Raw genomic sequence first — 14,011 nt, 5'->3', positions numbered from 1 at the left:
CTGCAGGTTTATTGTGGCCACTGAGGGCAAGGCCAGGGCTGGCGGCGGCAGGGGAGCTCCCAGGGAGGGCGTGGTGGGAGGAGGCCGGGGCCAGCCCAGCCGGGGGCCGGCTTCTCTGGGCTGTGGATGAGTGAGCCCCTGCGGGAGATGGGGTCCGGGCTGGGAGGCTGCCTTCCAGCTGGGGGGCCGTGCCTGGGGAGGTGGGGGCTTGGGCCCCTACCACCCGCCCTGCCTTCTCTCCTCCCCAGGCAAGAGCAAGGAGGCGGAGATTAAAAGGATCAACAAGGAACTGGCCAACATTCGCTCCAAGTTCAAAGGTGGGCGGGGCCCAGATGCCTGGGTCTGGGGGCGGGGGGGGCAGGACCTGTCTGTGTGGTGGCTCCTCACCGCCGGCTCTGCCACAGGGGACAAGGCCTTGGATGGCTACAGCAAGAAAAAGTACGTGTGCAAGCTGCTCTTCATCTTCCTGCTGGGCCACGACATTGACTTTGGGCACATGGAGGCCGTGAACCTGCTCAGCTCCAACAAGTACACGGAGAAGCAGATAGTACGTGGGGGGGCAGGGGCTCCTGGGTCTGAGGGAGGAGGCAGGGGGACCTGGGCCCCTGGTGTGAGGGGCGGGGTGGGGGCCCTGGGCTCCTGGGTCTGAGGGAGGAGGCTGGGGCTGGACCCCTGGGTCTGAGGGAAGAGGGCTGGGGCTGGACCCCTGGGTCTGAGGGAAGAGGGCTGGGGCCTGGGCTCCTGGGTCTGAGGGAGGAGGCTGGGGCTGGACCCCTGGTGTGAGGGGCGGGGCGGGGGGACCTGGGCCCCTGGGTCTGAGGGAAGAGGCTGGGGCCTGGGCTCCTGGGTCTGAGGGAGGAGGGGCTGGGGCTGGACCCCTGGGTCTGAGAGAGGAGGGCTGGGGCTGGACCCCTGGGTCTAAGGGAGGAGGGCTGGGGCTGGACTCCTGGGTCTGAGGGAGGAGGGCTGGGGCTGGACCCCTGGGTCTGAGGGAGGAGGAGGCGTGAGGCCTGGGCTCCTGGGTCTGAGGGAGGAGGGGCTGGGCTGGACCCCTGGGTCTGAGGGAGGAGGAGGCGTGAGGCCTGGACCCCTGGGTCTGAGGGAGGGGCTGGAAGTGCAGACTCCAGCATCAGAGGGCTGGGTCTGGGACCACTTAGCCATGGACTCCCAGCAGCCTGCCTCCCCTCCCCCAGGGTTATCTGTTCATCTCCGTGCTGGTGAACTCGAACTCTGAGCTGATCCGGCTCATCAACAACGCCATCAAGAATGACCTGGCCAGTCGCAACCCCACCTTCATGTGCCTGGCCCTGCACTGCATCGCCAACGTGGGCAGCCGAGAGATGGGTGAGGCCTTCGCTGCCGACATCCCCCGCATCCTGGTGGCCGGGTGAGGTGCTGGGGACCCAGGGGTGCAGGTGGGGGAGGTGGGAGCCTCAGAGAGGCGTCTCCCAGCAGGGACGTGCGCCAGGGCTGGGGTGGCGCCTCAGCGGCCGGCTGCCCCCGGCTCTCGTCTCAGCAGGCGGACTTGCTGGCAGCAGCCCGGCAGCCCTTGGGAAACCAGTGTAGGAGATGCAAGCCTGAGGTCCCTGGTAGTGGCCCCCCCCCCCCCCGCCGCCGGCCCAGCTCCTGTGTCCTCTGTCGGCTCAAGGAGTGTGTAAGGGAGCACCTGCGGTTTGCCTGCTGTGTCCCAACGGCTGCAGACATCGCCGTAACAGGAAGTGGACATGGGCGGTGCCTTCCCAGCACCCAGCCCAGGGCGCGGGGTGAACGGGGACGGACAAGTTGCAGGTCCACTTCTCCTCCCAGAGTTGGGCTGTGGGGCCCTGGGGCTCCTGAGCAGCCGGGGGGATCAGGGAGGGCTTCCTGAGGAAGTGGCCGCAGGCTGAGGCCTGGGCGAAGGGCGTGGGGTCAGCCGGGGCCAGCCCACGCGAGTCCCAGGCCACCCTTCCCCGGTGCCCTCCCGGAGGAGCTGACGTTGAGGGGAGGCGACAAGAGGGCAGATCGAGGTGGGCGCTCGGGGCAAGCATAGTCGTTCCGAGCCGTTGCATTGAGGGTGTCCTGGAGCAGGCGTGTGGCCCGGGGGCTGGGGCCGCCTCCCCCGTCAGAGCGCCTGAGCTCCCGCGCACCTCTGCGTCGCATCCAGCGTCCTGCCAGCGCACCTGTGGAACAGCAGGCCATGGCTCAGGGGCTTGGGCCCTGCACCCACGTGGGAGGCCCGGAGGAAGCTCCTGGCGCCTGGCTTTGGCCTGGCCCAGCTCCGGCCGTTGCAGCCATCTGGGGAGTGAACCAGCGGATGGAAGACCTTTCTCTGCCTCTCCTTCTCTCTCTGTGTACCTCTGACTTAAAATAAGTGCATAAGAGATTTATTTACTTATTTGAAAGGCAGCGTTACAGAGAGACAGGGAGAGGTCTTCCATCCGCTGGTTCACTCCCCAGATGGAAGCAGTGGCCGGGACTTGGCCACGCTGAAGCCAGGAGCTTCTTCCCAGTCTCTCGCGGGTGCAGGGGCCCGAGGACTTGGCCATCTTCTACTGCTGTCCCAGGTGCTTTAACGGGGAGCTGGATCGGAAGTGGAGCAGCCGGGACTCATGTAGGATGTCTGCGTGGTGGGCGGCAGCTGAACCCACCGTGCCACGGTGCCAGCCCCTCCCATAAATCTTGTAAATAAATAAATAAATAAACAACGTCCCTGGGGAAAGCGTCAGCAAGTGCAGAGACCCCGAGGTGGGCAAAGCTGCCTGCAGGGGTTCTCTGAAGGGGGTGCACGCACACGGGAGTAGGGCGGCGTGCAGCGGCCTGAGGTGGGAGGTGACCGTGTGGTGGGCAGAGGCAGGAGGTGACCGTGTGGTGGGCAGAGGCGGGAGGTGACTGGGGCGTTGTTGGGAGAGAAAAGTCAGGATCAGTTTTCTGTCTGTCTAAAGGTGGCTGCCTCGGTGGGCTAAGGAGGACTCTGTTTCTTGCAGTACTAGAGACTGATGAGATTCTTGCTGAAACCCCGCTGTCAGTGTCAGCCTAAAGAAGAGAGAAAATAGACTGAGTGGACCCTGAGCACACAGACGGGGCCACCCGAGCCTGGCATCCGGGGTTTTGTTAGGAAGGCTTTGCTGCTGAGCTGGGTGAACTGGGGTCCTGGTTTTGGGGGTCCGCAGCCCCTGGGAACATAGCACAAAGCTCGTAGGCCGGCGCCGCGACTCACTAGGCTAATCCTCCGCCTAGAGGCGCCGGCACACCAGGTTCTAGTCCCGGTCGGGGCGCCGGATTCTGTCCCGGTTGCCCCTCTTCCAGGCCAGCTCTCTGCTGTGGCCAGGGAGTGCAGTGGAGGATGGCCCAAGTGCTTGGGCCCTGCACCCCATGGGAGACCAGGAGAAACACCTGGCTCCTGCCATCGGATCAGCGCTGTGCGCCGGCTGCGGCGGCCATTGGAGGGTGAACCAACGGCAAAGGAAGACCTTTCTCTCTGTCTCTCTCTCTCACTGTCCACTCTGCCTGTCAAAAAAAAAAAAAAAAAAAGAAAAAAAAAAGAAAAAAGAACACAAAGCTCGTGCTGGGGGCACTGTTGACAGCTGCCCTTCAGAAGGAGTGACCTAGACATAAAGCCCTGGGACGAGAAGCAAAGCTCCCCGTCTGGAACCTTGACACGAAGCAGCCTCGGGCCGGCTTTCAGCTGTTTGAGCCCCTTGGGTGGCCCAGGACCCCACAAGCCCATCTTGAAGGTGATGCGAGCTGGTAGAACCCAGTGCCCGACGGAGACAAGCACAGTCTTAGGTTACGTGACGGACCTCAGTCAGTCACTGAACAGGGCCGGCGCTGTGGTGTAGCAGGTGAAGCCGCCGCCTGCAGCGCCGCAGGCATCCCATACGCGCACCGGTTCCAGTCCTGGCTGCTCCACTTCCGATCCAGCTCTCTGCTGTACAGAGATGGGCCCCATACCTCTGTGGGAGACCCAGGGGGAAGCTCCTGGCTCCTGGCTTCAGATCAGTGCAGTTCAGGTCACTGTGGTCGTCTGGGGGTGAACCAGCAGATGGACAACCTCTCTCTCTCTCTCTGCCTCTGCCTCTCTGTAACTCTGCCTTTCAAATAAATAAATAAATCTTTAAAAAAAAAAAAAAAAGAAGAAAGAAAGAAAGAAAGAAAGAAAGAGAAAGAAAGAAAGAAAGAAAGAAAGAAAGAAAGAAAGAAAGAAAGAAAGAAAGAAAGAAAGAAATCACTAAACACGGGACACAGGACAGCGCTGCGGCCCAGCAGGTTAAGCCCATGCCTGCAGCGGCTGCATCCCAGTTGGGCGCCAGTTTGAGTCCCAGCTGCTCCGTTTGCGATCCAACTGTCTGTTCCTGCCTCTGGGGAAGCAGCAGATGGCCCAAGTCCTTAGGGCGCTGCCACCCATGGAGGAGACCCACATGGAGCTCCTGGCTTTGGCCTGGCCCAGCCCCAGCTGTTGCACCCATCTGGGGCGTGAACCAGTAGATGGGCAATCTCTGTCTCACTGCCTTTCAAAGAAATGAATATTAAAAAAAAAAAAAGAAAAGAAAAGAAAAGAAGGCGGCACCATGAGGAGAGCTAGCAGAATGCAAATAGCGTGGGACTTGGGCTTGTCATACAAAATGTAAAGCAAGTAAATAAGGAGCAACAATGATTTAAACACAGAAAATGTGAACAGGTTTGAAAAACAAATAGAAAATGAAATAAGAAGTTAAGTAATCTGTTTAATTTTTTCTTAAAGACTTGTTTTATTCATTTGAGTGGCAGTGGCGGAGAGAGAATGTTCCGTATGCTGGGTTCAGCCCGACACGGCCACAGCAGACAGGGCTGCCCAGTGGGAGCAGGGCCCAAGCGCTCGGGCCTTCACCCACTGCTTTCCCGGGCCGCAGCAGGGAGCAGGATCAGAAGCAGAGCAGCGGAGACCGAAACGCGCTCCTGTGAGGGAAGCCACCCTGCCGGCAGTGAGCGGACCTGCCGCGCCTCCGCGCTGGCCCCGGTGGTCTGCCCCCCAGCCGCGTAGACACAGCCGAGGCGGCATCAGGGAACAGGCAGTGGAACTGAACCAGGGCCCACAGCGAAGCCCAGAGAAGCAGAGGGAGGCTTTATTTGTTAAATGTTTGTTTGAGAGAGAGATTGACAGAGAAAGCTGCCAAATGCTCTTGCCAGCTGGGTCTGGGCCCAGCCAGACTCCATCCAGGAAGCAGGAAACTCAATCCAGGTCTCCTGCAGAGGTGGCAGACACCCCGTTACTTGAGCCCGCGTCTGCGTTAGCAGGAAGCCGGAATCAGGAGCTGGGGCCTGCGTTGAACCCAGGTGCTCTGAAGTGGGGTGCAGGTGTCTTTTAAATTGAATGGACTTATTTTTTTTAAAGTTTATTTATTTGAAAGAGATACAGAGAGAGAAGGAGAGAGAGAAAGAGAGGTCGTCCATCTGCTGGTGCACTCCCCAAATGGCTGCAGCGTCTGGGGCCGGGCCAGACCAAAACCAGGAGCCCGGAGTTGCTTCTGGGTCTCCTGCATGGGTGCAGGGGCCCGAGGACGTAGGCCGTCTTCCACTGCTCTCCCAGGCGCATTAGTGGGGAGCTGGATCGGAAGTGGAGCAGCCGGGACTTGAACTGGTGCCCGCGTGGGGATGCCGGCTCTGCAGGCGGAGGCTTAATCTTCTGTGTCACAGCACTGGCCCCTTAAATTTTATTTTAAAGATTTATTTATTGCCGGCGCCGCGGGTCACTAGGCTAATCCTCCGCCTTGCGGCGCCGGCACACCGGGTTCTAGTCCCGGTCGGGGCGCCGGATTCTGTCCCGGTTGCCCCTCTTCCAGGCCAGCTCTCTGCTGTGGCCAGGGAGTGCAGTGGAGGATGGCCCAAGTGCTTGGGCCCTGCACCCCATGGGAGACCAGGAGAAGCACCTGGCTCCTGCCATCGGATCAGCGCGGTGCGCCGGCCGCAGCGCGCTGGCTGCGGCGGCCATTGGAGGGTGAACCAACGGCAAAGGAAGACCTTTCTCTCTCTCACTATCCACTCTGCCTGCCAAAAAAAAAAAAAATTATTTATTTATTTGAAAGTCTGAGTTAGAGAGAGAGAGGAAGTGACAGAGAGCGATCTCCCATCTGCTGGTTCATCCCCAGATGACTGCAGTGGCCAGGGCGTGGCCATATTAAAGCCAGGAGCCTGAGGGCCGGCGCCCTGGCTCACTTGGTTAATCCTCTGCCTGCGGTGCAGGCATCCCATATGGGCGCCGGTTCTAGTCCTGGTTGCTCCTCTTCCAGGCCAGCTCTCTGCTGTGGCCCAGGAGTGCAGTGGAGGATGGCCCAAGTGCTTGGTCCCTGCACCCGTGTGGGAGACCAGGAGGAAGCACCTGGCTCCTGGCTTTGGATTAGCCCAGCGCCGGCCATAACGGCCATTTCGGGGGTGAACCAACGGAAGGAAGACCTTTCTTTCTCTCTTTCTCACTGTCTATAAATCTACCTGTCAAAAAAAAAAAAAAAAAAAAGCCAGGATCCTGGAGTTTCATGTGTCTCCGATGTCGGTGATGGGGACCCAAATACTCGGGCCATCTTCTGCTTTCCCAGGCCATTAGCAGAGAAATGGAGAAATGGAGCAGCCGGGACTCAAACCAGCACCCATATGAAATGCTGGCGCCTTAACCCATGATGCCACAAGGCCGGGGCAGGTGTCTTAGCTGTAGGCCAAACGCCAACCCACCCTGAGATGGGCGGCTTTCGAACGCGGCTGAGAATGTTGCAAGGCAGAGGGGGTCGAGCGTGCCGTTTGGCGTTCTAGAAAGGGAGAAAGCGGCAAGTGTGTTGCAGGCCCTGTTGGAAGAGAAGCTGGTCAGGAAGCTGGTTCCTAGATGCGGGCAGCCCTGACACCGTCAGCAGTGCAGGCAGCGGGGAGGCGAGGGTGGCGGCGAGGCCTCGTGGGCCCCCGCAGGGCTCCCGGTGGCTCTCACCAGGGCTGCTGCAGGGAAGTGGGTTCAGCCAACAGACAGATGGGTGATGGGTGCGCTGTGAAAGGCAGAGGCTGGGAAGAACCGGGTCAGGCTGGGTCTGACGTCTGAGTGGGGGTGACTAGTGGGCGGCTGGACTGCAGAGGGGCAGGGCCAGAGGGAGGGAGACCAGCACCGTCCAACCAAAATGTAATGCAACGGGGGGTCGCGGTGCTGTGGGGTAGGCCGCTGCCTGGGGCGCCACCATCCCGTGGTGCCAGTTTGAGTCCCAGCTACTTTGCTTCCAATCCAGCTCCTTGCTGCTACGTCTGGGAGGGCAGCAGGTGATGGCCCAACCATGTGGGTCCCTGCCAGGAGCCCAGAGCTCCATCTGGGTCTCCCGGGTGGGAGCAGGGCCCAGAGACTGGGCCGTCTTCCTGGGTGTGTTAGCAGGCAGCTGGATCAGAAGCAGAGCAGCTCGGAGTCAAACCAGTGCCAGCGTGGGAGGCCGGCATCGCAGGCGGTGGTTCACCCAGCACACCGCATGCCAGCCCCAGTGAACAGATCTGTGTGTGTGTGAGTGTGTGTGCGCGCACATGTATGCTATATGGAATGCAGCCCTAGGGTGAGCGTGTGGTGAGTGTGTGTGTGTGCATGTATGCTATATGGAATGCAGCCCTAGGGTGAGCGTGTGGTGAGTGTGTGTGTGTGCGCACACATGTATGCTATATGGAATGCAGCCCTAGGGTGAGCGTGTGGTGAGTGTGTGTGTGTGTGTGCATGTATGCTATATGGAATGCAGCCCTAGGGTGAGCTTGTGGTGTGTGTGTGTGTGTGTGTGCATGTATGCTATATGGAATGCAGCCCTAGGGTGAGCGTGTGGTGAGTGTGTGTGTGTGCGCGCACATGTATGCTATATGGAATGCAGCCCTAGGGTGAGCGTGTGGTGTGTGTGTGTGTGTGTGCATGTATGTTCTATGGAATGCAGCCCTAGGGTGAGCGTGTGGTGTGTGTGTGTGTGTGTGCATGTATGTTCTATGGAATGCAGCCCTAGGGTGAGCGTGTGGTGAGTGTGTGTGTGTGTGTGCATGTATGTTCTATGGAATGCAGCCCTAGGGTGAGCGTGTGGTGAGTGTGTGTGTGTGTGCATGTATGTTCTATGGAATGCAGCCCTAGGGTGAGCGTGTGGTGTGTGTGTGTGTGTGTGCATGTATGTTCTATGGAATGCAGCCCTAGGGTGAGCGTGTGGTGAGTGTGTGTGTGTGTGCATGTATGTTCTATGGAATGCAGCCCTAGGGTGAGCGTGTGGTGAGTGTGTGTGTGTGCGCATGTATGTTCTATGGAATGCAGCCCTAGGGTGAGCGTGTGGTGAGCGTGTGTGTGCTTGTGCATGTATGTTCTATGGAATGCAGCCCTAGGGTGAGCGTGTGGTGAGTGTGTGTGTGTGCATGTATGTTCTATGGAATGCAGCCCTAGGGTGAGCGTGTGGTGTGTGTGAGTGTGTGTGTGTGCATGTATGTTATATGGAATGCAGCCCTATGGTGAGCGTGTGGTGCGTCACTGGTCCCTGCGAAGCCCAGCTTCCACATGGGAGTGCCTGGTTCAAGTCCTGGGTACGCAGCTTCTGACCCGACTGCCCTCTGGCGCGTGCACCCTGACAGGCAGGAGATGGCGGCTTCATTACGTGGGTCCCAGAGCCGACACCGAGACCTGGATTGAGTCAAGGCTTGTGTTGTCAGCCTGGCCCAGCCCCAGACATGGCGGGAGCTGGGAAGTGGAACAGGAGGACCCTCGGAGGAGCCTTAACCTGTCCACACCACACCAGGCCTGCAAAAATGTTTTGCACCAGAACACAGCTTCATTCCATTTTTCCGTGAACTTTCTAGTGCATCTTGTATTTCCCTTCCTAGTGGGCACATTAGAAAGGCACTGGTTACTGTCACAGGTGAAGTTCATCTTAGCATTTCAGCATAACCTGAGCCGTCCACAATGTCGTCATCTAGAAGAATCAGCATCGCTCTTCGTGAGCTCTCTGACTTAGCCGAAGCCCACGTCCAGCGCGCCCGGCGGGCACCACTGCACCTGCTGCGCAGGGCTGGGCTGCGGTGGGCATTTGCCTCATCCGAGTGCCAGGGTTTCCCCCCAAAGCTGGCCCCTGACTCCGGCTTCCTGCTGGTGTAGACACTGCAGGGCGGTGTCTCTGGGTCTGTCTCTGTCTCTCTGCCTCTTGAATAAATGAAACTTTAAAAGCCGTGCACTGAATGCCACTGCACGGTGAACGTGAACATGAGCAGGAAAGGGAAGTGGCTGGCCCAGCCCCTGGCCCTGGGGGAGGGAGAAGGAGGAGCGGCCCAGGGCCCTGGGGGAGGGAGGAGAAGGAGGAGCGGCCCAGGGCCCTGGGGGAGGGAGGAGAAGGAGGAGCGGCCCAGGGCACTGGGGGAGGAGGGGGCAGTGCGTCCCTGCTGGCACTGCTTCCCTGCTGGCACTGCCTGAGCTTCTGTGTGGTCAGGACAGACCATCAGCTTTGCCTCGGGGAGACGGCTTAGTACATCCATGAAGCGCAGCCGCCACCGCTGTCCCTAACCCCACGGGGAGGCCCCCACGCCCCTTAGCAGCTGCCCCCATGCCCACTTCCTGTCCTGGTCTGCGTGTTCCGGGCGCTCTCCTGGGGGGCAGGCCCAGCAGGTGACCCCTGGGCAGCTGCTCCGGCCCCGCGTCTCCTGCTCCATGGTGTGCACTGACCACGCTGACTTCATGCCTTCGTCGGGAAGCTCCTCTTCGCTGGCAGGGACAAGGTGGCCGTTAGTGTGTGCCATTTCCTGGCTGCAGGCCTGGGGCCTTGCTGGGTCTTGTGGCATCGCCACATTTTATTCTCTTTCTGTGTCCCATCTTCGGGCTCTTCCCTGTCTCCCTCCCAGAATTCCCTAGTTTTCATTCTTTTTATACCCTGCTGTGCGTGCCTGTGTTACGCAGCTTTGAACTTCCCCCGAGTGGTGCCCCAGCCTCTGCTCCCGCTGACCCTGGCGATAGCTCCTGTGCCTCCTGCTGAGTGGTGGCCACGAGGATCCGCCCCCTGGAGGGCTGTGGCAGGATTAAGTGAGTTAATGCGCAGAAGTGCTCAGAGCGCAGCTTGGCCCGAGGGCGGGCCCTGGAGGTGTGGCGATACCAAAAATACCAGTGTTAAGCAGGCCTTAACAGGACAGGATTTGCTGGCTTCCACTTTAACCTGGTGACCTCTGGCAGTGAGGTCCCCCAGGCGTGGAGCCACTGGCCTCGGTCATGCCACACACAGTGGGAACCTCCCCGGAGGGGCGGGGACTCTGCCGAGGGCTTGCCCCTGTGTCCGCCTGCGGAGGCCACACGGCAGGACCCCATGGCCCTCGCTTCCCCAGGGGCTGCCCGGCAGGTGGCGGGAAGCGGCTGTATCCCGTCTCCCGCCAGGCTTCGGCGCGCCCGGGCTCTCCCCGTGCCCTTTGGGTCTGTGGGGTCCTTCCCCACACAGCATCTCGGGTCTTCATCTCCAGACCGCGCGAGGGCCTCACTTCCCCGAGGAGGAACTCTTGGCCCGAGAGGGTGGGGGCTGTCCCCCAAACCCAAGCCGCACCCCCTCCTCCACGCTTCCTGCAGCTGCGGCTGACCCCGAGCCCCCAGGCGCCTTCTCGCACAGCTTCCTGCCCCCTGCTGGGAACCCCGGTGCTTGTGGGACACCCACCGCTCCCTGCACCACCACCGCCTGCGGCACTTCCCTCACCAGTGCCTGGCACCTGTCAACGGTGTAGCCACAGCTGGTCCCCAGAGGTCACAGCCTCTGTGGGTGTGGCAGGGTTGGTCCTTCCAGAGGCCCGGGAGGAGAGCCTGGTCCCCCCACCCCCGCCTCTCCTGCTGCCCAGGCAGCTGCACACCTCGGCTCCTGGGCCAGCCTCAGCGTGGTGTCTTCAGTCTGTCCTCTGTCCATCCCCACGTCCTCTCCCTCTGCCCTCCCCTCCTTCCCCTTCGAAGGACCCTCGGCTGCACCTGGAGGCCAGGGCCGTCCCCCAGCCCTGACCCTTAACCCAGTCCCAGTCTGCAAAGCCCCTTGGGAAGTAGGGACCAGACGCCCAGCTCCGGGGCTTGGGATGTTGGCACCTTGGCCACTGCCATTCAGCCCACCACAGTTCTGTTTCCTTTTACCATCTATTGTTCATTTGAGAGGCAGAGTGACAGAGTTCATAGAAAAATGGAATTAAAAGGTCAGTTTGTTTTGGTGCAAATGTTTTTGGAATTAATCCGTACTTTTTTCACAGTAGACAGTTTGGAGCAGTGTATCTTTATGTAAAAGGCAGAGGGGCCTGGGAAGGCAGTGGAGGAGGGCCCACGTGCTTGGGCACCTGCTTCCCGTGTGGGAGACGTGGATGGAGCTCCTGGCTCCTGACCTTAGGCTGGTGCAGCCCTCACTGTTGTGGCCATGCGGAGAGTGAACCAGCAGATAGAAGACCTCTCTCTCTCTCTCTAACTCTGCCCTTCAAATAAATAGGTCTTAAAAAAATATACTAAGGCAGAGTCATAGACAAATAGATCTTCCATCCACCGCTTCATTCTTTAAATGCCTGCAGCCGCCAGGCCTGCGCCACGTGCCTGGAGCTCAGTCCAGGTCTCGCAGGTCGGGGCAGGGATGCGAGTCCCGGGTCCAAAATGGCCTCGCCGTCGCCCGGCTCTGCGCTCTCCTCGCCCCCTTGGCTTCCCGGCGGGGAACCCGGGAGCTGAGCGTGCTCCGTGAACGCGCTCCAGCAGGGGCCGCTGCCTGTCTGCAAGGGCCAGCACACGCCTGTGACCCAGCGAGGGCAGCGCCAGGTGGGACCGGGCCACACTGCCGCCCTCTGGGGAGCAGCAGGCATGGGGGAGCCGTGCGGAGCGGGACGGCACTGACTGCCTGCACCCGCGTTGTGTGGCCGCAGGGACAGCATGGACAGCGTGAAGCAGAGCGCGGCCCTGTGCCTGCTGCGGCTCTACAAGGCCTCGCCTGACTTGGTGCCCATGGGCGAGTGGACGGCCCGCGTGGTGCACCTGCTCAATGACCAGCACATGGTGAGGCCCCCCCCCCGCCCAGCTGCCACAGACCCTGCGCGGCCCTGCTCCAGAACGCCCGCCGCCACCCGCGGCCCCACCAGGCTGCCCAGCGGCCCTGTTCCCAGCCCCTTGTCACCACCCCCACCCAGCCCCTCAGGGTTTGAGACGCTTCTGCCACCTGGAGCTTCCCGGCCCCGCAGCAGAGACCGCTGTCACCCGCCGGCTCTGCCCTCAGGTGTTGTCTGCCCCCTGCAGGGCGTGGTCACGGCCGCCGTCAGCCTCATCACCTGTCTCTGCAAGAAGAACCCCGACGACTTCAAGACGTGCGTCTCCCTGGCTGTGTCGCGCCTGAGCCGGGTACGTGCCATCCCGGCGCCGGCCTGCGAGGTGGCCCTGCGAGGTGGCCCTGCGCCGCTCTGCTTGCCCTCCCCCGCAGCCGCTTCCTGGCTGTGTGGCCCTGGGCAGGCGAGAGGGCAGGGGACTCGGTCAGGGGGCCACACTCAGGGCCGTGCGTGCTGTGGTGGCCGGAGGCACAGGAGCCCAGCTGGGAGTCCCAGAAGGCTTCCTGGGGGAGGCGCTCCCTTCACAGAGGGTGGAGCACAGGGCAGTGGAGTAGGTGGGGGACACCCAGCGCCTCCAGCCCTCACCCTGATGGCTCCCGGCCAGGGGCCTGGAGACACTGGTGGGTGGGCAGTGCCGTCACGGGGCGCACAGAGGAGGGGTTTTCCCGGTTGGAGAGGAATTCACTGTGAGCAGAGGGAAGTCCCGTGAGCTCTTTGTGTCTCAGTGCGTCCCTAAATCCTGCTCCGCCCCATCCAGCGTCGGGCCCAGGGGCCTGGTTCCTGCCTCCAGGGAGCCGGGGCCATCAGGGAGGCCCCCGTCGTCCGTCACGAGGAGTGGGCCTGGGCTTGGCGCTGGGCCTCCCGCCTGCAGCCGCACGTGGAAAACCAGCCACGTGCAGGCCCAGGCGCAGCTCCACCCTCTCGGGGACCCTCAGCCCGGCGCGCGCAGCCTGCCTCTCGCCCACAGCGTGGGGGCCCCTGCCCACTCCTCACGCCTTCTCACCCCAGATCGTCTCTTCGGCCTCCACCGACCTCCAGGACTACACGTACTACTTCGTCCCGGCGCCCTGGCTCTCGGTGAAGCTCCTGCGGCTGCTGCAGTGCTACCCCCCGCCAGGTACCCCGGGGCGCTCGGCTGCGGACGTTGACGAGGATTTCTGTCCAGCCAGGCTGGTACCTGCGGCATGGGCAGGGCAGGGCAGGCGGTGCTGACCTCAAGACTGCACGGCACCCAGCAGCAGGCGGAGAGCTGGGCCCTGCTGCCCGGCTCCCGCCCAGCCCCGAGGCGAGGGGTGGCGACCCAGGGGCCAGGGCTGGGATCGGGCATCGCAGCCAGGCCGGCCCGCCGGTCAGTGGGCTGTTTGAGGTGGGGCCTGTCCCTGAGGGGCTTCCTCCCAGCCCACAGTCAGGACAGGTGGCAGCGAAGTTCCCACAGCGAGCCAGGTCTATGCTTGCCGTCCGCCCCTCCCCGCAGAGCTGAGGCTCGGACCCTGGCGCAGTCCGTGAGTGGCCCAGCCCGGTCCTGGAACCTGCTCAGCACCCTTCCCTGCGGCGGGGCCAGGCCCCGGGCTCCGGCTGCCCCGCAGTGCAGCTCAGCACCGAGCGCTGGGACACGGCATACGGCGCCTGCCGACAAGCCGTTCCTTCTCGTGTGTGGCACTGGTCTCCCCTGCCAGCCGCATGTGCAAGTGTGTGTGCACACGTCTGCACGCGTGTCTGCCTGTGTGCCTGGGCATCCCCCGTAACAGCTCAGGAGCTCGGGGACCTGAGAGGCCCCTCCCAGCCGTGGAGCCGTGGCAGGTGCCGTGTGGCCTCACTTCCGCTGTGGGCCCGGGCAGCACCTCGCGTGTGGGCACGGCCCGTGTGGCCTTGCAGCCAGGCCGTGGGGCTGCTCCCGTTTATTTCCCGGGAATCTTGTTCCCAGAACCCAGACAAGGAGGGCGAGCCCACGGCCCGCGCGCCCCACTGGCCACAGATGCCACTCACGGATTCTTTCCTC

General features: G+C 61.8%; 1 protein-coding gene across 2 annotated transcripts in view; it reads left to right on the top strand.

The window, feature by feature from the left end:
• AP2A1 (adaptor related protein complex 2 subunit alpha 1) overlaps positions 1–14,011 on the top strand; it is a 30,557-nt gene that overhangs the window by 9,273 nt on the left and 7,273 nt on the right. For both annotated transcript variants that reach the window (XM_070063020.1, XM_070063019.1), the window contains exons 2-7: positions 249–317; positions 405–547; positions 1,194–1,387; positions 11,839–11,968; positions 12,206–12,307; positions 13,021–13,129. In XM_070063020.1, coding sequence (XP_069919121.1) covers positions 249–317; positions 405–547; positions 1,194–1,387; positions 11,839–11,968; positions 12,206–12,307; positions 13,021–13,129 — 747 coding nt within the window. The remainder of the gene's footprint in view (positions 1–248; positions 318–404; positions 548–1,193; positions 1,388–11,838; positions 11,969–12,205; positions 12,308–13,020; positions 13,130–14,011) is intronic.

The sequence above is a fragment of the Oryctolagus cuniculus genome, chromosome 18 (genome assembly GCF_964237555.1).
Source record: "Oryctolagus cuniculus chromosome 18, mOryCun1.1, whole genome shotgun sequence".
In the NCBI taxonomy this organism is placed as follows: domain Eukaryota; kingdom Metazoa; phylum Chordata; class Mammalia; order Lagomorpha; family Leporidae; genus Oryctolagus; species Oryctolagus cuniculus.
The sequence above is the reverse complement of the archived record's forward strand: the minus strand, read 5'-3'. Positions and strand labels throughout refer to the sequence as shown.